At 48.5% G+C, this 25,061-nt stretch overlaps 2 protein-coding genes across 5 annotated transcripts in view; one reads left to right on the top strand and one right to left on the bottom strand.

Moving 5' to 3' along the window:
* Window positions 1-15,019, top strand: part of NAPB (NSF attachment protein beta) — a 40,313-nt gene extending 25,294 nt beyond the window's left edge. For both annotated transcript variants that reach the window (XM_032606258.1, XM_032606257.1), the window contains 6 exons: window positions 2,701-2,756; window positions 2,928-3,012; window positions 9,898-10,002; window positions 10,709-10,777; window positions 11,114-11,164; window positions 12,086-15,019. In XM_032606258.1, coding sequence (XP_032462149.1) covers window positions 2,701-2,756; window positions 2,928-3,012; window positions 9,898-10,002; window positions 10,709-10,777; window positions 11,114-11,164; window positions 12,086-12,196 — 477 coding nt within the window. In that variant the 3' untranslated portion in view covers window positions 12,197-15,019. The remainder of the gene's footprint in view (window positions 1-2,700; window positions 2,757-2,927; window positions 3,013-9,897; window positions 10,003-10,708; window positions 10,778-11,113; window positions 11,165-12,085) is intronic.
* Window positions 15,020-16,360: 1,341 nt separating this feature from the next.
* GZF1 (GDNF inducible zinc finger protein 1) lies at window positions 16,361-24,821 on the bottom strand. 3 transcript variants are annotated; one of them, XR_004345928.1, is made up of 7 exons: window positions 24,549-24,821; window positions 22,250-23,660; window positions 21,016-21,110; window positions 19,436-19,603; window positions 18,845-19,002; window positions 16,858-18,535; window positions 16,361-16,779 (listed from the first exon to the last, which is right to left on the bottom strand). XR_004345928.1 is itself a non-coding variant. In XM_032606525.1 (6 exons), exons 2-6 carry the CDS (start codon window positions 23,638-23,640, stop codon window positions 18,200-18,202), a joined length of 2,148 nt encoding a protein of 715 aa, XP_032462416.1. In that variant the 5' UTR covers window positions 23,641-23,660; window positions 24,549-24,821; the 3' UTR covers window positions 16,361-18,199. The 3 variants fall into 3 exon arrangements, 2 of the variants coding, with proteins under 2 accessions (XP_032462416.1, XP_032462417.1); XM_032606525.1 differs by having other exon boundaries at window positions 16,361-18,535; XM_032606526.1 differs by lacking the exon at window positions 24,549-24,821 and adding an exon at window positions 24,167-24,498 and having other exon boundaries at window positions 16,361-18,535.
* Between the last annotated feature and the right edge of the window lie 240 nt (window positions 24,822-25,061).

Below are 25,061 nucleotides of genomic sequence, written 5' to 3' on the forward strand. Positions count from 1 at the left end.
TCTCCAGGCTGTGTTGGTGTGCATGATGTTTCTTTGAAAAATCAGTGACACTGAGGCATCTTATGTCTGATTCATGATGTTTCTTCCCTGTTAATGTGGCCACGATGTGTTCCCTGGTTCACTCAGATTTTAGCGGGTGAACAAGGAACGTGAAGTTCCATAAACTCACGATACTCCTTTGACTTCCAAGTAAAACATTAATATAATAATAATCAGTAATATTCAGTGACCCAGAGGAGCTCTGACTCGTGTCCGTCTCAGCCCCTGGAGAACGTGATTTCGTGTTGTCTGTTACGGTGTAGGGTAAGTGTCTGTGGCAGGTTCTCAGGGCGTAGGTTCTGAAAGAATGATCCCATCTGAAGGCTGTTTAAGGCTGTTTCACCTACAAAGTGGACTCTTGAGCTTGACCCTCAGCTGTTGCGTTTGCCTTGAGGCTCCGCTGGTGAGCGCAGTCCTAGAGTCCAGTCTCTGCCTTCAGGGCCCAGTGTTCTCCAGCACCGTGATGCCTACCAGACTCCCCAGGGAGGAGTACTGTGATTCCTTTGGCACGCTATCCAAATTACAGGATAATAACTGCTTTTTGTGTCTGGATTTATTGTTACATGTGCTGTTGTTATTGGCGGCTGTGTTCTACTTTTTTTTTTTTTTTTTTTTTTTGCGGTACGCGGGCCTCTCACTGTTGTGGCCTCTCCCGTTGCGGAGCACAGGCTCCGGACGCGCAGGTTCAGCGACCATGGCTCACGGGCCCAGCCGCTCCGCGGCATGTGGGATCTTCCCGGACCGGGGCACGAACCCGTGTACCCTGCATCGGCAGGCAGACTCTCAACCACTGCGCCACCAGGGAAGCCCTCTACTTTTGATATTTATTATCATCCTTGAAATTGTAAGATACTCTGGGCTGAATTCTAACGTGTAAGGGTTGACTTGTGCCTAATTAATGTCACTATGTGTTAAAATTCCACACTAGTGTGAACATCCAAAGATAACCCATGCCCAACCTCTTTTCTCTGAAACTTCTCTGTTAAGCACTAGGTAAATTTCTTTTCAACTATTTTCTGTCAAAACTTGGGAATACCATGAAATTTGATTAGTGGTTTAATTAGCATTATTAATTATTAAAAACCAAACAGAATTTTTCTTTTACTATGATAACTCTAGCTGTAGTTTAGAGCTATAATGTCTTGATGAACCAGTGTCGTTATTTACTACGTGTCAGGTTACACCATATCATCCACATTTGGCCTTTTTTTTTTTACCCTCCAAAACAGCAGTTACACGTGGTTCAGCCCAGCACTGTTCCCTGAGTTCTGGGCGGTAAGAGCCAGGAGGGTGAGTAGTATGTACGCTCCCTCCCTGGGAAGAGGTTATACAGCCTGGGTCTCTTCACACAGTGATTTGGTGTTGTTTCCCATCCTTAACCCCATTATTACGATGGGAAAGGGTGCAGAGTACTTCAGAGAATGAGGACGGTTCAGAGGTAATGTTTGACTAATCAGAAATTCATGGGAAACCTTTCTTTGATAGGCATTCCCATGAGTCATGATGGTGCTGGTAGTGTAATCCGGACCACCTGTGAAATGCAGCTGCCCACGTCCCCTCAGCACCTGTTTGCTGAGCACCCACTGTGTGACAGGCGTCGCGCTGGGCTTGAGAGCAAAGCCACGTGGGCCTGCCTGCCCTCAGAGCTAATGGTGTAGTGGGAGAGTAAAGCATGCGCGCGCACGCGTGTGTGTATGTGTGTGTGTGTGTGTGAGGGCTCTGACTGTGCTCCAAAAGGGTGGATTCCAGGTGTTTCCTCCACGTGTCTGTATTTGTATATACTCTTTTCTGGCTGTTTTTATTTACTGTTTCGTGAAGAACTTTCGTACTGATACTTTGTATCATTATTCTTCATCTTAGCCCGGTAGCCCATTATGTTTAACCACGGGGTCACTGCTCCAGCAGGCACGGTTCTGCTTTCTGAGCTGTCAGGTGCTTGATTTCACTAAGTCCTAAGCCGCAGCATGACAAGGGCTTCTAGCTTTCCAGGCTGCAGCCTGTTTCCCCTCCACTTGATTGTTCACAGCTCCCCCCATCTTAGGTGGAAGGCAACACCTTTATCCTGGATGACCCTTAGGTATCCGTGAGGATCGTCTGTGCTGCTGCAGGAAGCCATAGATCTGAATGGAATAGGGCCTCACACGTCTCTGAAATAACAGTCCACTGTCACTGCTTGGGGTTTGGCGGTCGTGGGGACATCACTTGGGAACCAGGCTGACAGAAGGGCTGCCATCTTCAGTTTGCGGCTTCCAGCATCACTAGACGTGGCCCTTGCCTTCCAGCTCACGGGAAGGGGACAGGCCTGGAGAAGGCTGCAGAGTCAGATGTGTGGGTCACATCTGGAGGTGGCCCACAGCGTGTCTGCTTACATCCCATTGGGAAGGACAGGTCACCTGGCTGCCCCTAACTGCAGCAGGCCTGGGGAGACGGGGTGGCAGGGCATTTGTTGGGTGGGAGGTAGGGAAGAAGAGATTTTGATGGACAGCAAGGCCATCTGCTGGAAGCGCATGCTTTCTTCTGTTCCCAAAATAAAGCAGGCCGGGTTGTGAAAGATTTGCTGCTGGAAAAGGTTTATTTATAGGAAAAATATCTGTGCAAATGTAGTTTTTAAATGCAACTCTACAAACAAATAGTTTGAATAAAATGTGTGTGTGTTTGCAGGCTATCGCCCATTACGAACAGTCAGCTGATTATTACAAAGGGGAAGAATCCAACAGGCAAGTATTATTTTTCTTGATATAATTCAATGGGTTTTGTTACATGTGATGAAAGACAGACCTTCACTCTGCTCTGGGAGCCCCTTGCATCATACCACGTGAAGGTGCACCGAGATGTCTTGTCATTTCTCTTTGGGAGTGTTTTCTCTCTGCTCTGGTTCTCGGTTTCAGCTCGGCTAACAAATGTCTGCTGAAAGTGGCCGCGTACGCCGCCCAGCTGGAGCAGTACCAGAAGGCCATCGAGATCTTCGAGCAGGTGAGGCTGCTGTCTGCGCAGCTTCCGGCAGAAGCCATTCTGAATCTTCTTTTTAAATTCAACTTTTTATTTAGTAATGATTTTTATTGAGATCGAATTCACGTATCATGTAATTCAGCCTCTTAAAGAGTGCGCATCAGTGAGTTTGCGTATATTCACAAAGTTGTGTAATAAGCACCACTGCCTAGTTCTAGAATATTTCCATCATTGCACAAAGAAATCCCATCCTCCCCTCCTCCCAGTCCCGTGGTGTGTGAGTCCGTGGACGTGGAACCTCGGATGTGGGGGCCGACTGTGGGATTTGAGCATCCATGGACTCTGGTATCTCAGTGGTCCTGGAACCAGTTCCCCTTGTATATCATGGGGTGACTGTAATACTCCACAGTTTGGAGGGGTGACTCCAAACTGGATACCGAGGGGTGACTGTAATAACTCCACAGTTTGTTTAACCGTTTATCAATTAATGGACATCTGGGCTGTTTGCATTTGGGGGTATTATGAATAATGCAGCTAAGAATATTTGTGTTCGGGTATGGGGGGCATGTTTGCGGCGCTCTAGTTTATATACCTAGAATTGGGATTGTTGGGTCACGCGTCAAGTCCCTTTCTAACTATCTGGGGAGCTGCCAAATTGCCCCATTCTACATTCCCTCTGTCAGCGCACCTGTTCCAGCTCTCCATGCTTCACTTGTTTTCTGTTGTAACAATAGCTACGCTAATGTGTGAAGTGATATCCCATTGTGTTTTCGATATCCATTTCCCTAGTGATTAGTGATGTTGGGAATCTTTTCATGTGCTTATTGGTCATTTGTATACCTTCATTGTAGAAATATTTATTGAGTTTCTTTGTCTTTTTTTATATATAATTTTTTTTATTTATTTATTTTTGGCTGCATTGGGTCTTCATTGCTGCACTCAGGCTTTCTCTAGTTGCAGCGAGCGGGGGCTGCTCTTCGTTGTGGTGCGCGGGCTTCTCATTGCGGTGGCTTCTCTTGTAGCGGAGCACGGGCACTAGGCACGCAGGCTTCAGTAGTTGTGGCGTACGGGCTCAGCTGCTCCGCGGCATGTTGGATCTTCTGGACCAGGGCTCGAACCCGTGTCCCCTGCATCGGCAGACGGATTCTTAACTACTGTGCCACCAGGGAAGTCCCTCTTTGTCCCTTTTTGAATTGGGTTGTTTTTTCTGTTGAGTTTTAGAAGTTCTTCATATATTCTGGATATTAATTTCTTATTAGATGTGTGATTTGCAAATACTTTCTCCCAATCTGTGGGTTGCCTTTTTACTCTGTTATTAGTGTCGCTTGATGCATAAAGTTTTAAGTCCTGATGAAGTCCAATTTGTCTTTTTCTTTTGTTGCCTGTGTTTTTCATGTCAGATCCAAGAAATCATTACCAAACCCAATGTCCTGAAGCGTTTCCCCATGTTTCTTTTTAAGAGTTTTATAGTTTTAGTTCTTAGGTTTATGTTTTTCATCCATTTTGAGTTAATTTTTATATGTGGTGAAGGTAAAAGGTCCAACTTCATTCTTTCGCGTGTGCATGTCCAGTTTTCCCAGGACTGTTTGTTGAATACACTGTCCTTTTGCCATTGAAGGGTCTTGGCACCCTTGTTGAAAGTCATGTGGCCATATAAGTGAGGGTTTATTTCTGTGCTTTCTATTCTATTCTACTGGTTTTCTGTCTTTATGCCAGTACCACACTGTTTTGATTAGTGTGGCTTTGTGTGGTAAGTTTTAAAATCAGGAGATGTGAGTCCTCAACTTGGTCCTTCTTTTTCACGCTTGTTTTGGCTATTTGGGGTCCCTTGCATTTCCACATGAATTTTAGGATCAGCTTGTCAGTCTCTGCTAAAAAGTCAGCTGAGATTTTGATGAAAGTATTGTCATTTTGACATTAAGTCTTATAATCTGTGAACTCAGGGTGCTTTTGCATTTATTTAGATCATCTTTAATTTTGTTCAACAATGTTTTAGAGTTTTGTAGTGTGCAAGTCTGGCATTTCTTTGGTTAAGTGTACTCTAAGTATTTTATTCTTTTTGATGCTATGTAAATGAAATTGTTTTCTCAATTTTCTTTTCTGATTTTAATTGCTAATTTTATATACTGCAACTTTGCTGAACTTGTTTACTAGCTCTAATGAGTTTTTATGGATTCCTTAAGATTTTCTTTATACAAAATCACGTCCTCTGCAAGTAGCGATAGTTTTACTTCTCTGATCTGTGTGCCTTTTACTTCATTTTCCTGTCATTTGCTCTGGCTTGATCCTCCAGAACGATGATCAGTAGAAGTAGTAAGAGCAGACATCCTTGTTTTGTTTCTGTCTTAGAAGGAACGCATTCAGCCTTCCACCATTGAGTTTATGTCAGCTGTGGGTTTTTGCAGATGTCTTTTATCAGTTTGAGGACGTTCCCTTCCCCTCCCAGTTTGTTGTTTTTATCATCAAAGCGTATTTGTTTTTGTCAGGTGCTTTTTCTGCATCTTTTGAGATGATCATGTGGTTTTTGTCCTTTATTCTGTTAACATGGTGTCTTTCATTGGTTGATTTTTATCTGTTGGCCCAACCTTCCATCCTTGGGATGGAACCTGCTTGGTTGTTGAAAAGTTTCAGGGTCTCCAAGAGCACCTTGAGGTTTGATAATTCTCTGGAAGGACTCACAAAACTCAATGAAAGCTGCTATATCACAGTTATGGTTTATTATAGCAGAAGGATGCTGACCCAAATCAGCCAAAGGAAGAGGCACAGAGAGGAGGTCAGGAGAGCCCTGAGTGTGAGCTTCCTGTTGTCCTGCCCAGACTGGGACTGTGGAGCTGTGCAGACAGCACTGACTTCTCCCAACAGTGATGTGTGAAAGCACATGTGTGAAAGCATGTGTAGGGTATTGCCACCGGGGAAGAAACTCACCTGAACATGGTTGGCCTTATTCTGCAGTCCCTCCATAGGTTGAGCTAAACTACATGGTCTAAGACCCCTGGGTAAACAAAAACACTCTTTCAGGCAGGACATTCCAGGGGCTTAGAGATTATCTACCAGGAATCATGGGCAAAGGCACTTTGGACAGAATTAATCCTTTACTACATAGTTATGGTGTGTAATCCTTTTTGTAAGTTGCTAGAATTAGTTTGCTAGTGTTCTGTTCAGGATTTTGCATCTGTGTTCATAAGGGATATTGACCTTTAATTTTCTCTTGTAATGTCTCTGTCTGGCTTTGGTAGCCAGGTAATACTGGCCTCAGAATGAGTTAGAAAGTGTTCCCTCCTCTTCCTTTTCTGGAAGAGTTTGTAAAGGATTGGTGTTAATTCTTTAGACATTTGGTAGAATTCAGTGATTTTGCTCTGTCGTTCTGTTTTCAGTTTCATTGATTCCTATTGTTATCCTGATTTCTATCCTATTTTCTTCAGATTTATTTTGCTCTTCTTTTTTAGGGTACTGAGGGTAGAAGCTTAGCTAATTGATTTTCCTCTTTGTTGTGTGGGCATTTTTAGTGCTCTCAATTTCCCTCTAAGTGCTGCTTTGACTGTGTCTCACAGTTCTGTTACATTGTTTTATTTTTATTTATTTTATTTATTGATTTTCATGGATTATTTATCAGTGTTTTGTTTACTTCCCAAGTGTTTGGAGATGTTCCTGTTATCTTTCTGTTGTTGATTTCTAGTTTGATTCTGTTGTGGCTGGAAAATACACTCTGTGTGATTTCAATTCTTAGAAGTTTGTTTTATGGCCCAGAATATGGTCTTGGCATATATTCTGTGGTTCTGCTGTTGCTGGGTGGTATGTTCTATAAATGTTGATTAGCTCCTCTTGCTTAATGGCGCTGTTGAGTTCTTCTGTACACTTGCTGATTTTCTGTCTACTTCTGTTGTTGAGAGTGGAGTGTTACAGTCTCTAACTATCACTGTGGATTTGTTTATCTCTCATTTCTGTCAGTCTTTGCTTCACAATATTTGGCAGCTCTGTTTGGTGCATACATATTTAGGATTGCTGTGTCTTCTTGTTGGGCTGACCCTTTTATCATTATATAGTGTCCCCCTCTGTCTCTGGTAATTTTCTTTGCTCTGAAGTCTATCTGATACTAATATAGCCTCTCCTGCTTTCTTTTGATTAATGTTTACATGATATATCTTTATGCATCCTTTTCCTTTCAGCCTGCCTGTATTGTTATAATTGAAGGGTGTTTGTTGTAAACAGCACAGAGTTAGGTCATATTTTTAATCTACTCTGCCAGTTTCTGTCTTTTAGTTGGTATGTTTAGACCATTCACATTTAATGTAATTATTGACGTATTAGAACTGAAGTCTGCCATTTTATTTTTTTGTTTTCTGTTTATCCTCTGTTTTTTGTTTTCCTGTTTCCTTTTTCCTACCTTCCAGGGGGTTTTTGATTACCTATAGTGTTTTGGGGTGTATCTCTTTAAATAGCTTTTGTAGTGATTGCTATAGGTATTATATTTACATAAAGTATCACAGGCTAATGATGTCATCATTTTTTCAGTTCCAGTGAAATACAGAAATCTTACCTTTCTTTCTGTTCCTTTATCCTCCCCCATTCAATATATAATTGTCTTTAATATTTCCTCTACACACTTTTAGAAACACATCAGTCACTGTTACAATTTTTACTTCAATCATCCAACTTAATTTAGAAAACTCAGGAGGAGGAGAAAAGCCGATTGTATTTTCCCATATTTTGCTTAGTGTGTTCTTTCTTCCTGATGTTCCAGGATTCCTTCCTGTATTTTGTTCTACTTAGAGAACAGCCTTTCGCTATTCTTTTAGGGTAGGTCTGCTGGCTCAACATCCTCTTGGTGTTCCTTCATCTGGGAATGTTTTGAATTCCCCTTCATTCCTAAAGCATATCTTCCCTGGGTATACAATTCTGGGTTGACAGCTCTTTTCTTTTCAGTGCTTGAAAAATGTGCCCTTAAAACCAGCGTGGTTTCTAATGAGAAGTTTGCTCTCATTCAAGCTGTTTTCCCTGTAGGTGAGGTGGTATTTCTTTCTGCTACTTTCAAAAAGTTTTTCCTTTGTCTTCAGTTTTCAGAAGTTTATGTGGCTTAGCATGGGTATCTTTGCTTTTATGCTGTTTGGATTTCAGTAAACTTCTGGAATCTGTAGGTTTGTGTTTGTTTCTTGCCAAATTTAGGAAGTTTTCAGCCGTTATTTCTTCAAGTGCTTTTTTGGCCACTCCCTCTTTCTCTCCCCTTCTGTGGCTCAGACAGCCCAGATGTTATGCCTTGTTTTATCATCCTACATGTCCCGATGCCCTGCTCCTCTTTTCTGGGTCTGTCTGCTCTCTGTTGTTCAGACTGAGTAATTTCTAATGTTCTACCATCAGTTCACTGAGTCCTTCCTGTGTTCCATGGGATCTGCTGTTGAACCCATCCACCTTTTATGTCAGTTACTGTGTATTTCAGTTCTGAAGTTTCCACTCATTTCTTCTTTGTATCTTCTGGGGTTTCTTACTGAGAATTTTTCTTCATTGATGCTTTGGTTTTCCTCTGGTCTCAAGCAATTTTCTAATGGCTTGTGGAAGCATTTTAGAAAGGCCCCTTTAAAATCTGTTAGATAAGTCTCACATCTCTGCTATGTGAGAGCTGTTGTTTATTAGTTGTCTTTTTTTTTAATTTAATTTTATTTATTTTTTTTATACAGCAGGTTCTTATTAGTCATCCATTTTATCCACGTCAGTGTATACACGTCAATCCCAATCTCCCAATTCATCACACCACCACCACCACCCCACCGCTTTCCCCCCTTGGTGTCCATACGTTTGTTCTCTACATCTGTGTCTCAATTTCTGCCCCGAAAACCGGTTCATCTGTACCATTTTTCTAGGTTCCACATATATGCGTTAATATACGATATTTGTTTTTCTCTTTCTAACTTACTTCACTCTGATTAGTTGTCTTTTTTTCATTCAACTTGAGATGTTCCCTTTTCTTGGTATTGCAAGTGAGTTTTAATTAAAAACTGGATATTCGTACATTGTGTTATAAGACAGGGTCTTGTTTAAACCTCCTCTCTCAGCTGGTTTTCTTTGGCACTGAAGGGCTGTGGCCTCGCTCCTGCCAGGTGAAGTTAGGGTTCAAGCTCCCCACCTGACCGCCTGGTTACCATCAGGTAAAGGTGAATCCATGCCCGCTGGGAGATGACGGGGCCTCTTTCTCACTGGGAGGAGGTGACACAGTCCCCACGTGGTCTCCAGTGCCTCTGTGATGGGGGCGCAGGCTGGCTCCTGCTCTGCCTCCTTGGCAGGAGAGTGGGGCTCTCCCAGGAGGATGGGCGCCTTGGCTTCCTCTTTGGCTTTTGCCGCTGTGAGTGGCGTGGATCAAAGCAGGTGTCATCTAAACATTTTCTGTCTTGCTAGCTGCCCCTCTCCTGGTCCTCTGGCTGGAGAAAGCAGGCTTTCATCTATTCTCTCTCTTTCTTTCGCTGCACCCACCGGCATTTATGGGTTGCTGGCTTTTTCTGTTCCAAGTCAGGGATTTATGCAAGAAAAAGAAAAACCAGGGAACTCCCTGCCGTGTTTGCCCTGTGTCCCTGGCTTGTCTGCTCTTCTTTCCACCTTTCAGTCTCCCTATGTTAGTTTCATATAAAAGATCCAGGGCTTTTAGTTGTACTTAGCAGGAGGGACAGAGGACAGCATGTCTGTTCCATCCTCCTGGATGTGGAATTCTGCTGAGTCGTTTTTAACAGGTCAGCACTTTATGTCTTAAACATTGTTTTTTTGTCTAGTAACATTTCTGGTACAAGGCTTTGGGTTAGAAGAATGGATTTCATAGCTTAACTAACGTAAGATGCAGAGTACTTGCTAAAGAGTAGATGAGGGTCAGCATGCCTAGTGTAGGAGGGCAAACCTTTTCACTCTGACCCCACTTTCTCTGCCTAGATTGGGGCCAACACCATGGATAACCCTTTGTTGAAGTACAGTGCAAAGGATTACTTCTTTAAAGCTGCCCTCTGTCACTTCATAGTGGATGAGCTGAATGCCAAGGTGAGGGGCCCTGCGGGGTGGGTTCTGATGCGCTTCACCCCTAAGCACAGGTGCTCAGCCGTTGTCCGTGATTCCAGCTCGGAGTAAGACTGTGCCGCGTACGTGGAAAGCAACATGGAGGGTGATACTCTGACCCTGTCCTGGCTGTACTACCGCAGCTGGGGTGACAGCTGCTGAGGCTCTTCTCTTAAGTGAACGCCCCCTGGGGGCCACACTTCCTTCAGTAGTTTTGGTTTAAAGAAATCAGGGGCTGAGGGGAGACAGTAAAAGCAGAATCGTGTCTTTTTTTTAAACTCAGAAATGGAGCTGGGGTGAGGGTTGGGAGAAAAGCAAAGAGAGAGCTGGAGGTGGAGGCAGGGACAGGGCAGCCTTGGTGTCCTCGGGGTCGGGGTTAGGGCCCCCCGGGCTCCGGGCAGAGCCTCCTCCAGCGCGTGAAAATAGACGCCTGCTCTGGGAGGTCCGAACATTGGATCTGGCTCACGTGGTCTTCCCTACAGCAACCTCATTCGGAAAAACTGGTTTAGAAGTTTATTCTTAACTGAAATTGAAATTCACAATCAACAGGTTTGATCAACACAGGTTGATTTTGATGTTGAGTCTGATAATTAAGTAGGATGTAAATAAATCATACCGAAGTTAGTAGAATGTCAAAGCTTCGTTTCCTGGTTCAGTGACTCAGATGTTAACGAGTGGTTTTCTTTCCCAGCTTGCTCTGGAGAAATACGAGGAAATGTTTCCGGCGTTCACTGATTCGAGAGAATGCAAGTTATTGAAAGTAAGTAGGTGGGGCTGGGATACAGTGACGTTTTCATCCTGTGAATCCGCTCGCCGAGCAGCCCAGCCCCGTGCCTTCCTGCCCTTGCGCACTAGGCCTCAGGTGCCGTTAGGGTCAGCGCGCGCTGCTCTTAACCTGGTGGGTCAGGTACGTTAGCACAAGGCTGGATCCCTGACTCGGGGTAACCCTTGACTTGTATTTGGAATTTTCCCGTTTTGTAAGTCATTTGGCAACATCAGTTAGTGTGATACAAAGGCTATTTTGCATTTAAAGTATCCATTCATAGACGGAACTTTTTAGCCTACCCAACTAATTTTTCTGTATTTATGTTCCCAGAAACTTCTAGAAGCTCATGAAGAGCAGAACAGTGAAGCTTACACAGAAGCAGTACGTTCGCTTTTGGGATTTAGCATGTTCTCTGAAAGTTTACGTTACAGAAACAACTCCTTTTCATCGTGTAAATGCTGAACATTTATTTGGACATTATTGCACTATACCTACGTTGTGTTTTCCAAAAGGCATGTTTTTAGATCCCACCAGCCTTCACAATTAGACAGTTCTATGAGCTGTGCTGAATTTAGGTGTGAGGCAAATATATATCACATAATGTTATGACTTGTTTGGATGTTTTCTATGGAAAATAATCTGATCCATGAATAAGTGTCAAGTAAAATCAGTGAAATCTAATCACTTAAATTTAAAACATAAAAACAAAGCAATGAGAGTTTGTTATATTCTTGGCATAAAGTAAATGGGAAAATTATTTTTACATTCATCAGTTTCCTGTTTTCCCATCTTTTTCCCTCTTATGTTCATAATCAAGTGAATTTCTTAGTGTCCTTCATTAAGACATTCACCCTGGCTTTGAAGCAATAGTGGGAAGGCGAGGTTTCCCCTTTAACTTTTGCTGCCAAACCCTTTTCATCCTATGAAAGTCCATTCTTCGATAACTTGTGGAAATGAGTTAAAGGAATTCTGCTTCCACATGTTCCCTTGCTGCAAATACGTTTGTTTGTGTTCAGTGGATACTGGAGCCACATTACTTTTCCATGTCCCCTTGTTCTTATGCAGGGTCTCATGTCCTTTGTCACGCTAAATGTGCTCTTCGTCCAGTAGGCTGTTATGGAGTTTTGCCATTGCATGCTGGCATAAGAGCAATATAAAAAAAGTTTTTAATGAAGAAAGTTGCAAGCTGGAATGAATGATTTCAAATGAAGAAAGTTAATGTTTAGGCAGTGTGGGGCAGTGTAGTCCTGTGTTTGCTTGTACTTCCATGGAGTGAGTCCTGTTCCTCTTCCCTTAAACCAGGTGAAGGAGTTTGACTCGATATCCCGCCTGGACCAGTGGCTCACCACCATGCTGCTGCGCATCAAGAAGTCCGTCCAGGGGGACGGGGAAGGAGATGGAGACCTCAAGTGAAGCGCTATGTCTCTGGCGTGCCGCCGAGTCCTCTTTAGTTTCGTGTTAGGGCCGGTGGTCCTTCTGGGATGCCCATGCAGTGGCTTCGTCGTGTTGCACACGAGCCTGACGCTGTGTGTGTGTGTGTCTAAGCCGCCATGTGTGTCACCGTGCAGCGGATGGGTGGGCGGCTCCCGTGTGTATCGCGAGTGTGACAGGCTGTTTCCCGCTTGTCAGTCCCCAGAGTTTTCCGAGAACTGCTTCCGAATCTTACTCCTGTTCTTTTGATACGTGCAGAGCTCCTGTTTAATTTTGCCACATATTTTTATGTCCTTTGTCCTGGACTTGAGTACCCAACCCGGTTCTAATAGATGCTTTGCATGTTCTCCGTGAACTTGCACCTGGACGGATTCTCTAAACGTGTGTGTTTAGCGTAGGACTGTTGTTAGGAGCGCGTTTATGACTTTCCCCGTGAGAAATTATTTGTCCTCTTTGTTGTCTTGTGATTCTTTTCATGGTGCTAGTGACCAGTTTCTTTGCTTTTTATATCGTTCTGTAGGTAACGTGCATGTGAGAATTCAGCTCAGCCGGGCCTGCCAGCCACTTACAGTGGGAAAAGAGGGAGCTTCCTGGCACTGCCTGGTTATGTGTGTGGACGCGTGTGGAGGTGGGCCTGATCTTACATACAAGTGCACACACATGTAAGATCTAGCAGACTTGGGCGTTTTCCTTGCCTGGAGATGGTGTCCACTTCTAGTTGGGGCGGGACCCTTGCTTCATCTTATAGGAAGGTGTTTGAACTGGCACATCCCTCTACTTCTGTGTTCACACACTTTTCCGCGCTGAGAGGGCACCTCGTGTGCCCTCTCACATACATGCTCACCAGGGCTGGGAGGTTATCTCGGTCGAAGCTTGTGTGTCATGAATTTTAATTGTGTGTCATGTTCATTTTATCCATTAATTGGATGTGATGGGCTTGGTAGGCTGAGTACGGTACAGAGGTTTGCTGTGCTGAGTCAGGAAGAGAACCCCAGCTAGCTTCTGAGGGGACCTGCGCTTAGCCGATGGAGTTGTTTTAGCTTGTGTGTTTGAATTCTGTCCTATTATTTTGGCTTATATATGTGCTCTGTTGACCTGTGAACTTGATCCCTGCGCGTTATGTTATGTGCTGACATCGTACTTTAGACGTGGTCTTGTTTCCTGAATCTCCTGTGTCCATATTTTTAGGCATAAATGATTTATGTTTGATGTGTGTTAATTGCCAGGTAATGACAGTGTTGACAGATAAGTGGAATTTCCTGTGCCCTGTCAACGTTAGCTGGTATTTGAATGGTGTTTGCATTTTTGGACGGTCCTCGACTGAGATTGGTAGCTGCTGTTGGGCAGAAATAGAGGGTGTGCCCAGGCTGAGGGCTGAGCGGGGAGGAAGGCTTGGGGATGGGGAACAGGTCTGTCCGGGATGAAGCAGAAAGTGGCAGGAAAGGAGGCTAAGAAGGGCCAGCTGGGACCCGGTCACGGAGCAAGCCCTGTGGGCAGCCGTGAGGATTCGGTGGCCGTAGTTGCGGGGTCACTTGTGCAGGCTGGGCTGGTGGAGAGGCAGGGCAGTGATGTCACAGTGTTGGCTGAGGGCAGCAGGAACGGACCGGGAGACGCAGGCGCTCTGACCCTGGGCCCTGGCATCCAATGAGGACTCCTTCCTTCCTTCAGAGGTCTGGGATTCTTAAAAGAAAGCTGGCTGTCAGTTACGGTGCATTTGGGGATGGAGCCGCTTGGCACTTCTTCGCTTCCTGTTGGAACTATGAAAAAACGCTTAGAGAGAAAAGTGGGGGTTTGTTGCTCTACCTAATCCAGTGCCAACCGGCCAGAAGCACTTGGGTGAGATGAGTGTGGGGCCTGTGTCCTCCGGCTGCAGATCTGTCCCACCTGAGGGGCTGTAACCCTCGCCGCCAGCGTGTGCGCTCTGTCGTTAGTCTGGAAGGTTTGTTCCCACTTGTTAAAGGAACCTGGTCTGACCATGTAAAGTAAAAAGCAAATGATGTCTTTTAAGGCCATTTATTAGCTTTTCATCCTGCACCCCTGACAGAAGACCTGTGGTTTTGAGAAATAGTATTGGCAGCGTTTTGTCACATCAGTTAGAGTTGCTTGTGTTGAAATGAACACTGGGATCAGTGCCTGGGTTAAGATGTTTTTGTCTTTAATATTTCACGTGAAAAAGAGTAAAATATAATTGTAATGGCTAGAGCAGACCTGCCAGAACATAACAGGAAAATGAGCAGAAAAAAGTCCCATTAACAGTACCCAGACTTTCTCCCTTGAAGTGTTCCATCAAAGTGGGCAGTGCTGTGACTCAGAGCCCGGGTCAGGTTTCCAGGACTTACAGATCGTTATTTATGAACACAGTATAATGACTATTTACGTTACAGTCCTTGTGTTTTAGCAGATCGTGTTTAGTTCATTGTCAGAATGAGTTAAAATTTCTTACAGGAAAGCTTTGCTTTTTGTGGCAGCGTTTTTATAGCTCATGTGAATTCCTTTTTTATTGAATGATTTGAAAACAGTATTCTTGCAGTCGTGACCATGTGTGATGATGCCCCTGTAAACCTTTATTGTCTCCTCTGATACTGTGCGTTTAAGATGCCCAGAGGCAACCCCCGTGGCTTTCTCAGGGCCTGTGGCACGCAGCCTGCCTCCCGGGGCCCCAGCCTGGCGCGGCCTCTCCTCCCCCGCGCTGTCGGGGAGGTTGTATTATGAGAACTCATCCTGTGATGATAAACCCACCTTCGCAAAGAGCCTGTGTGTTTCATGTGAACCTGTACAGTAAATAAAGTCGAAGTTGTGAACGGTATGGTGAGTTTCCTGGTTGGTTTGCACAGGTCGGGAGTGGCTTCCTGTCCTGGAAGGTGTCCCCCCGGGGTTCAGGGCAGTGGGCAGCAGCCGTCCGGGCTCTGCAGGCTCCCCGTTCCCATCCCTTCTGCTGCCTGGTCAGGGATCTCACTGGCAGGCTTGAAGGAGGAGTGGCCCCTAGGAGACCTCAGAGCGGGAGGCGGGGGGCCCGAAGCCCCATCTCCCTTGGTGGAGCCACGTTGACTTGGTGCTGTCAGCGGGCCTTGTTCAGGTCCCTCAAAGATCATTTGAGGCAAATTCAAAATGAATGGTCGAACAGGCCGTCCCATCTAGGAATTCTGCCAGGTTGTTGATATTCAAGGTTACTTTCTCATTCAAATGTCTCTTCTGTTTCCTAACAGAAGCTCCCGTGGTGGGTTTTGCCAGCCTCGGTGAGGGTCCCAGAGGCCCGTGCAAACTGGTGGAGGGAAGTGGGCAGTTCCCGGGGCTCAGCTGGGGGGTGACGGATGTGCCAGGCGGCCCTGTGCCCGCATCCATCTGCCCGTCTTGGTGCCTGTGGACAAATGGATTTTCGCCTGAAATAATGTTACTTAGAGTGACAGGAACACCATCAAGTTCAGTCAAGGGGACAGGCACTTGCTTGGTCTCAAAAAATGTCCCTGCTCTGGCAAGATATACAACAGGTTAGAATTAAATGATAACTTACACTCAAATTGGTCAGTTTAGATGATCACCTTTGGCAAAACCACACATCTGTGAAGATCACCTTTAATAAAGGTTTTACCCCACCACTTGGCCAATTTTGTTTTCAAACCGTACAACAAATTTTGGTTAAAAGCAGAGGCAGGGGAGCTTTGGAGTCTGGGCTGAGGGCGTCTCCCACACGATGCTTGGAAGGCGTGAAATCGCCGCCTTGGTGTGGCCTGACCTGATCGTCTGGGGCTTACAGTCACGTGGCAACAGAGCACCTGGATGGGGAGAAACGGAGACGCCCCACAAATCCCCGAGGGTGAGATGCATCTTCGGCAGGGTTTGGGGCGGCAGCCCTCTTGTCCCCTCCCGGGAAGCAGAGAAGTGACCGTAGATGGGAGGAGCCTCTGAGGCACAGAGTCACCGTGGCTGCAATGAGGCTGGGCCCCTCCCCGCCGCCTGGCACCAGCTACCGAGGCCGAGCGCGTGCGGGGCCAGGCCTGTCCCGTGTCAGGAACACACGTGCAGTGCACGGAGGTGGCGAGACTCCAAGGACCAGGGAATTAAGCTACCTGTACGAGTCAGGAATCTTATTTCTGTAGAACCTAATTTCTAATAATGGAAATAAACTTACACTTGCGAAACTATTTTTACAAAACATTTATTAACACATTAAAGTTTTCTGTAGAATTTCTAAAGAAACAAATTCAAGACAAAAATTATTCCGATAGGTAACAAAATAATCTATTATTTAAATTTCTTCTCATTAAGATGACTTTACCCCCAAGAAACAGTTCATTAGCCGGGCAGGTTCATTCTCCTTTCGAGAGTAAATTGTGTGTGAGAGTCACTGTTTTGTTCTGTGAACACAAGTGGGTCACGCTGTCACAGCTGGAGGTGGAATCGGTACTGCCACCTACAGCCCGTGTCAGCACCTGGGACGCCTTCGACACCTTCGGTACCTTCGGTGTTGACGTCACCGTCTCATGGGGAAGAAAGTGTCCTCGGTCTTTTTCTGGCATCCCGTGCAGCTGTGTCTTCTTCCCGGACTTGCATAAAGTACCCTTCCTCTTAGAAAACGAGGAAACAGCAAGTGTAATAAATTAAATGTAAGAAAAAGAGCAACTAGTGACAATTCCCCTTTTTACCTGGGTCACGTGCGACCCACCCTCACCACTGGATCAAGAACCAGGCTGGGTGGGCTTCCCTGGTGGCGCAGTGGTTGAGAGTCCGCCTGCCGATGCAGGGGACGCGGGTTCGTTCCCCGGTCCGGGAGGATCCCACGTGCCGCGGAGCGGCTGGGCCCGTGAGCCATGGCCACTGAGCCTGCGCGTCCGGAGCCTGTGCTCCGCAATGGGAGAGACCACAACAGTGAGAGGCCTGCATACCGCAAAAAAAAAAAAAAAAAAAAAAAAAAAAAAAGAACCAGGCTGGGTAAGGACAGCGGAATTACCAAAGGCCAGCATGAGACAGGTGCATTTAAGACAAGGTTGGCGGTTCCATGGTCCACGCTTAAGGCTAATCAAAGAGGAGTGTACGGAGGCTTTTGGTCCCTTTTGCCAAATTCACTCATGCTCCCGGGGGAACACGTGCGCCAGTGACTTGCCTGTGTCAGCGTCTTGACATGTTAATGAGAAATGCTGGGTTTCTGAAAATCACAGAAATTGTCAAAAGAACCTAGCAAAACTACTAGTATTCTGTGTTCTTAGATTGGCTACCACCACCTCACTGCTACTCGTGGATAAAATAACTACACTATGTTTCAAGTGTTCTCATCAAGCCCCTGGCTTAATTTTTCACACCTCTTTGCAAAAACTACTATGCTGTTTTCTGCTAGTCTTTGGTAGGACAGCTTTTTTAAATTGGATTTTTAGAAATGAAACCTGTAGCCACATCTCAGGTCATTTTATGACAAACTTCCTAGTTGCATGTGTGCTGTGAGCAGCTACTTTACAAGTGTTCAGTTTAGTGCCTACAAACGGGGGCAGAGGGGGACAAGTGCAGTCATCTGTCTCTTTAGCCCCATTCCAGTGTCCCAGAGCACCTGACCGGCTTCAACAGGAAAGAAACAGCTGAAAATAAATATATGGTCCCAGTTTTACTTCAGGGTGGTAGAAAAATAGCTTTAAAGTATCAGAAATAAACTTCCACGAAGAAGCTGAGCAGTAACCCCAGCCTCAGGAATGTCAAGGTCATCAAGCATTAGGATAATTCCACCAGAATTAAGTGAGGTTATGTTAACTGCCTTGTTTGCTGATAAAGTGTGGCTGAGACCATGCAGATCAGGATTTCTAAGGGAAAGCATGAGAAATGGTTTGATAGAGACGTGCAAGTTAACAGAAATTCAAGAAACTGTGGAAGCCATCCTTGCCCACTTCTTTGCCCACAGTTGTTCTTGACCCCTGACGAACGCTCGCGTCCAGCCCTTACGCGTGCAGGTGCAAGGCTGGGACCGCGGGGCAGGTGACCCCGTGCTCTAGTCCGTGTGAGTCAGAGAGTGGAGCTGTGTGGGCCCGCGTCCGTTTGCGGCGTCAGCTCGCTAAGCTCGTTGATGGTGGTGGCCAGCAGCGTGTCCTGGGGCCCCACAGGGCCGTCCGACTTACAGGCCGGGTCCGCAGGACTGTCATCGTGCACGGCAGGCATGCTGCCCTGCACAGTGGCCAGGTTGTGAAAATGGCCATTTTCTGCGAAAGACAGCAACTTATCAGAGAGTTTGGATGGCGTGTACTCTTCATCGGGCTGCTCAGTCTTGTGCCCATCGCCATCCTTGGGAGAGCTGTCCACGATGACAAGGAAAGACTTCCATGGAGTTGTCTTATCATGGATCTGCGGACCAAACGCAGAACAGAGAGGTCACCCACTGTGTCCCTAACCAGGATCTGCAGAGCCCCCAATTCACAGCCACTGGTTACCAAGTACAACAGCCTTCTCCAACCGTCAGACACGTGGTCCCTGCCAGAAATAACTCAGGATGCCCCGGGCCCTGCTTCACACCCCCCTTGGCCGCCCTCGCTGCAGGGGAGGGAGAGCCCCGCCTTCCCCTGGGACCCCCTTATAGACTGAGGGCCTCAGGGAAGGGGGGCGGGTGGCTCTGCTGTCCGGCGGCCGTCCGTGGGGGCCGGCCTGGCCGCTCACCGAGGTGTGCCGCCGGAGCGTGGACTTGTCGGTGAATGTCCGCCCACACGCATTGCACATGAATGGCTTCTCCCCCGTGTGGATCCGATGGTGGCGCTGGAGCGCGTTGAGCTGCGTGAACTGCTTGCCACACTGGTCACAACAGTAGGGCCGCTCCCCTGGGAGGGAAGGGACGGAGGACACGAGAGCTACCGGCTGCTCTGGGCCGCCCGGCGTCCCGAGCTGCCATGGGGAGGGCGACACGGGCACGAGCAGCGGACCGTGCAGGAGCCCCAGGGGTCCGTGGCCTCACCCACAGCTTTCCAGTCGTAAGTGACCCTGCGCGGGTGTGAGTGTTCACAAGCACGTGCAGATCATCACCCCTAATTCTAATCTCAAGGTGTTCAAAGGTTCACACGTCCACATCCATGTTCACACATTCACACCTTTCCAGTTTGTCAGAGCCAGAAACTAGACACTCAAAAATGTTTAAATGCTATTAGGACGCACGACTTAAAGCTAAATTCCAAATAATTTTCCAGAAAATCTAAAACCTTCGGGATATTTTCTTGCCACACTGACCTCCCTTCTCTGGCAACATTCCAGCCATACCTGTGTGGACTTTGATATGCTGGTAAAGCGAATTCCGCTGAGCAAAAGTCCTGAAACAAACTTCACATTTAAAGGGTTTGGACCCAGTGTGGATCCTGTTGTGATGTTTTAAATACTCCTTGGAAGCGAAACTCTTGCCACACGTTTCACACATGAAAGGCCTCTCACCTACATGAAGACATGAGACACGAAGTTAGAAGAGACACGGGCGCTAGAACACGCGGAGCATGGGGTCCACCCTCCCAAGTGCCCTGGCAGGCAGCGCGTTCTTTTCTAGTTAAAACTGTCATAAAATATCTCTTTGTGTCCAGTGCTTGCTACCTGCTGAAAGCTGGTGTAAAATGTCCCTGGAAATCCCAAGAAAGATCCCAGTAGATGAGAATTAAAGAGCGCATTCAGCCAGCTCACGTTTTGGAAATTCAGTCATCCCAAACAAGAAAAACAGTTCGACAACTGGTTTGGTGGAGCAGCTGGACTTTTTCACAGGGCTTCTGTGGGTCTCCGTCAGAACAGAAGCCCCTCTTGAAGGGAGCGGAGTGAGCAGTGGACACGCGGGGCTGTCCTGGAGCAGCCCCCAGCCGCCTGGGGTGGGGTCAGGGCAAGGAGGGCATCCACCCTTCACGCTGTGCAGCTGGGGCCCTGAGGGCCCACAAACCAGACTCCTCTGTCAGGCGTGCCCCAATTTCTCAAACATCAAAACAAAACTACTGGCTTTAATAAAATCCAAATATATTAGCATGTTCATCAAACGACCGATTCTAACTTAATCCTTCGGTGTGGCCTGACCTCCCCCGACCCCAGTCTTCCATCAGACACCAATCCTGCTCATTTTAGTCTATTAATTCACATCATTAAGTGGCTCATCTATCTCATCATTTGAACTTGAGGCTCATAGGACAGTCAAAGAAGTAAAGATTTTTAAATGGGAGCAGCACTGGGTTAGCGTGATAAGCCCAGTACCCGACAGCTAGACTCCACATGCCCCAGAGCTCTGAACCCCAGGAGCACTGCACAAAACAAAGAGCTTAAACGTTCTCCCTCACCTGATGAAATCGTACCACAGAAATTCTGAACACCTCACGATTCCCCCACCTTAACACATCATGTAACTACTTTATATTTCTGCAGGTTTTCAATAAAGCTGGGATTCACCGTATACTCAATTGTGCATTTTTCAAGTCAACAGCCGAACACAGGTGTTTTTCGTAATATTCAGAGACCTTAGTCAGAAGGGCCTGGGACGGGACAGGGTGGATTTACCCATTTACTGAACCACTTCCCTGGGCTTGGACAGTCAGGTTTTTTCTAATGCTCTGTTCCTAGAGATGGCAAGAAGCGGGATAATAGCATATATCTTTTCCCATACTCTGAGCAATTTCTTTCCGAGGTCATGGCCACAAGCACACAGCCCTGGAGGCAGCGGGCGGATTTTACTCATTTACTTATGCTCACTTATGAGACGGAAGAGCGTATCAGGGCTTTAACTTAAACCACTTGGCAGATGCCAACTTCTAAATGAAGAAAACTGCGGTTTTCCTCCTACAGCCAGGAAAGACGTCCAATCACCATGGAGTACTTACCTGTGTGACACCTTTTATGATAAATCAGCATATGGTTCTGAGTGAATCTTGCGCCACATTCATCACAGACAAAAGGTTTTTCCCCTGTGTGAATTCTGAAAGCACAACATTCAGAGGGTAACTCGGGATGTGTCAAAGCTCGCTCTGCATTACCATCTCCTCCCTCACCTGGGGAGACGCTTCGCCTGAATGCGAAGGACTGAAAGGCGGCGAGGCCCAGGACCCTCACCCCCAAATCAGTCTCTGCCAGAGTCAAGACCGCCACATCCCCGCCAGACGCCGAGTCCCCCCACGTGCTGCCCCCAGGTGCAGGCACAGGCTGTGCCTCTGCAGGCTGTTTACGACACCCAACAGCACCGTGTGGTATTTATAAAGCTCCCTCATTGAGAATAGCCACCCACAGACACCTTAGGAACCATGGCTGACAAAAGTACCACGTGATCCACATGTTTACCATCCTTTCCTAGTTTGACGTAACAGTCTAGAAAGAGCTGTTATCAACACATGAAGCCAGCCGGTCCCTGGGGTGCATGCGTAAGCACTGCACTTCAGGGCGAGGATGGAGTGGCTGTCACCATGTTTACTGAGCCTTTCCTGAGCCGGGCTATAAATGACAATAAAAGGACAAAAAACACCCAGCTCCCACCCCTGGACTGGCCCAGGATGATGGCAGATCTAGGGGAGAGTAGAAAACTGCTTTGTCTGGATTTCAAGAATAAGTACTGAGCACTGCAAGGGAATTTATTTAAAAACTGAATGTCACCCACCTACACTTCAAAAATCAGTAACTGGAGTCCCTGTCCGTCCTAATCCTGGAGCTTAGATTGGCGACAGGCACTCTCCAAGCCCAAAGAAGTGTCGCCCTGCTGAGGTCTTCAGGGGGACTCGCCACCCAGCCGGTCACAGGACTGAGTCCCAAATGAAGGATCAGGAAGGGGGACGGGGTCGTTGGCCCCACTCGGCAAGGGTGGTGGGAGGCCTCAGCACCAGGAGCGGGAGAGGCCCCTGCACCTGAGCGGGAGGCGCGGGTCCCCATCAGCCGGGCCCGCGCCCAGGGAGCGCCATGCCCGCATCTCTGCCTCGAGAGAGAACCCAGAGGCTCAACACAGCCCCCGACTTTGAGAGGGAGCGAACTGAAAAGTGACCCATCCCGCGAGGCAGCCACACCGGCCGCCTCCTGCACGCCCCCCACGTCTCCACGTGCGTTCTGGGGCTCGAGGCGGCCCGTGCCTACCTCAGGTGGGTCTTGAGGGCCGAGGGCTGCGAGAAGGTGGCCGGGCACTCGGTGCAGCCGTAGGGCTTGTGGCCCGTGTGCGTGCGCTCGTGCAGCCGCAGCGCCGTTTTGGAGCTCAGGCCCTTGCCGCACTGCTGGCACTGGTGCCGCTCGCCGCCGCCCTCGTGCACCTGCACCACGTGCCGCTTCACGTCCTTCTTCCTCTTGAACTTCTTGCCGCACAACTCGCACGGGAAGTGGCGCTCGCTGCTGTGCACGTGGCGCTGGTGGCCCTTCAGGTTGCAGCGGTTGGCAAAGGTCTGGCCGCAGGTGTCGCAGCGGTGGACCACCTCGGTGGCCACGCCGTGGTGGTGCCGCACGTGCTTCAGGAAGCTCTTCTCGTACAGAAAGGCCTTCTCGCAGCGCGTGCACCGGAAGCTGCTCCTCCGCCTCCCCGCGCCCTCCTCGCCCTCCTCGTCCTCATCCTCGTCCTCGTCCTCCTCTCCCTGCCCCGCCTTCGGCAGCACTGCTTCCGCCTCGGTCCCAGCCCCGCCGTCCTCCTCGTCTTTCGTGACTGTGACCAGCTCCTTCACCGTTGCCCCGGCGTCTGGGCTGGGCTCACGGGGGCCCCCGCGGTCCCCGGCGTCCTGCTCAGCACTCTTCTGCTGCTCTCGGAGTCGTCGAGTGTACTTCTTTTTAGGGATTTCCACGAACACCTTCCTCCCAGCCAGCCTCCCGCTAGCCCTTCTGAGCTTGGGGTAGGGGGACTTAGCGATCTCCTTTCTCTTGTCTGGCTTCTCCCTAGACTTTCTCGAGGGCAGATCTGGCAACACGCTGTTGCCGATTCTTGCTGCTGGGGGATCCAAGGAACTCGCGACGCCGTTGGCCAGAGGGCTGTCCACAGCCACACCTGCCCGAGCATCAGGGGAGACAGCAGCAGAGACCTGGGAGCCGCTGCTCCCTTCTGCCTCCTGAGACTCCGAGAAATTCTGCAACTCCAAAAGTACCGACTCTAACATCTGTTTCTTCAACTGAAAACAAGTTTCAGATAAGTCCAAACATTTCAGCTTTTCTGCCATTTCCAGCATTCGCTGCACCCGATCTTCCTCCACCTGGACCTTTGCAGTGTAGACGAATTCAAGAAAAGAAGCAAAGTCAGCCACCTGCACTTCGTCTAAGTAGACGTTAGTCCTCGAGCCGTCCGCAGTCTTCTCGTTAAGAAACACTTCCTTAAAAAACTTGCTGGTGGCTGCCAGCACCGCCTTGTGGGCCATGAATTCCTCCCGGACGCCCTGGTACTCCACGCTGACAGTCACGTCGCACAGGTGACCCAGCAGCCGGAGCTGGTGCATTTCATGCAGAAGGTTAAGCGGGGAGGACTTGGATTCCAGCAGAACTGCACCACTCTCCATGTTTCTTCCCAGGAACAGCTCTGAAAACAAACCGAGAATTATTCACGCATGAGCAACCTCTGAAGTAGAAGGATTAACAATTATGAGGATTATGTCAGTTCTTTAGAGGATGTAAGCTGATTGACGACCTAAACCTAGCTTTTCTCATGTACAGATTCAAGTGACGCGTCACTTCTTAGCATTTTTCTGAAGCCCTGATGCACCTTCATGAGATATTTGCATGAAAACAGACTAAGACTGCCCTAAAGATAAAGTGATGATTAATGAAATACATTAAAGCAGTAATTGGCTTCTCTAGGTCATTTTGTAATTTACATACAGACCCAGATCCCCAAACTAACAGAATTTATAGCAACAATAAGTAATGTCTACTACTTTGATCAGGAAACCAAATAAAACAAAATATAATACATGGCGGCCACGGATGAGAGCAAACCTTGTCTACCTTTGAAAACAACCAACTAAACTACTTTATATGAAGAAAATTTCATGGAAAGTAGCCCACAATTCACAATCATTCTCCAACCTCGTTAAGTCCCTCCTACTGGAGTCACCGTCACTGCAGCGAAGCGATGCGGGGCACTGCGCCGGGGGCACAGCTGCGCTACGCTGAGCAGGGCCCTCAACACCTCCGAGCCGCAGTGGCTCCCGTGCTGGAGGCTGACAGGCCGTCACGAGGGCTGCAGCCGCGCCGGCCGTCCCGGCGACCCTCGAGCAGGCGTCACGGGGGAAGCCCTGACCAGGTCACAGGGCGGCCGGGCCGGACTCGGGCCTCCCCGCGCACCACCTTCCCGCCGCCAAGCCCGGACCGGCCGGGGATCCGTCCTCCCGGACCCGCGCACCCTCCTTTAGCTCCCGCATCTGCCGCCCGCCTCCAGGCTCGGCCGGGTCCCTGAGGCCGGCCTCACCTGCCCGGTCCAGCTCCTCAGCGCCCGCCGGTCGGCGGGGCAATGGCCGCAGGTGGCCGCTTCTGCCCTCGTCCGCCGACAGCTAGGCCAGCCCCGACTCCCCGGCGGCCTCGCGGCCCGCGCGTGGCCCCTGAGCCCGACTCGGAACCCAGGCCTAGCGCCCTCTGCCTCGCGGGCCGCGCACACACAGCCCGGCCGCCGCCGCCGCCGCCGCCGCCGAGGTTCCGAGGACTAGGCCCCGGAACGCACACACTTCCCGATGGACGGGGGGGCGGGGCGCGGCGCCGGCGAAGGAGACGCCGATTGGCCGCGGTGGGCCTGGCCCCGTCCCTCGCGGGTAGGGGAGGACCTGCGCATGCACGTCCCACTGCGGAGGCCATTCGGGGAAGTTACGTGATCCGACACACGCTGCCGCCGTACGCCTGGCCGGCTGCGCAGGATTGCGTCACCCACCGGGAACCACGGTCTGCGCCTGCGCAGAGCACTGTGCCGGCGGCTCTGCGCTTCTCGCTA

This window comes from Phocoena sinus, chromosome 15 (genome assembly GCF_008692025.1).
Source record: "Phocoena sinus isolate mPhoSin1 chromosome 15, mPhoSin1.pri, whole genome shotgun sequence".
NCBI lineage: Eukaryota > Metazoa > Chordata > Mammalia > Artiodactyla > Phocoenidae > Phocoena > Phocoena sinus.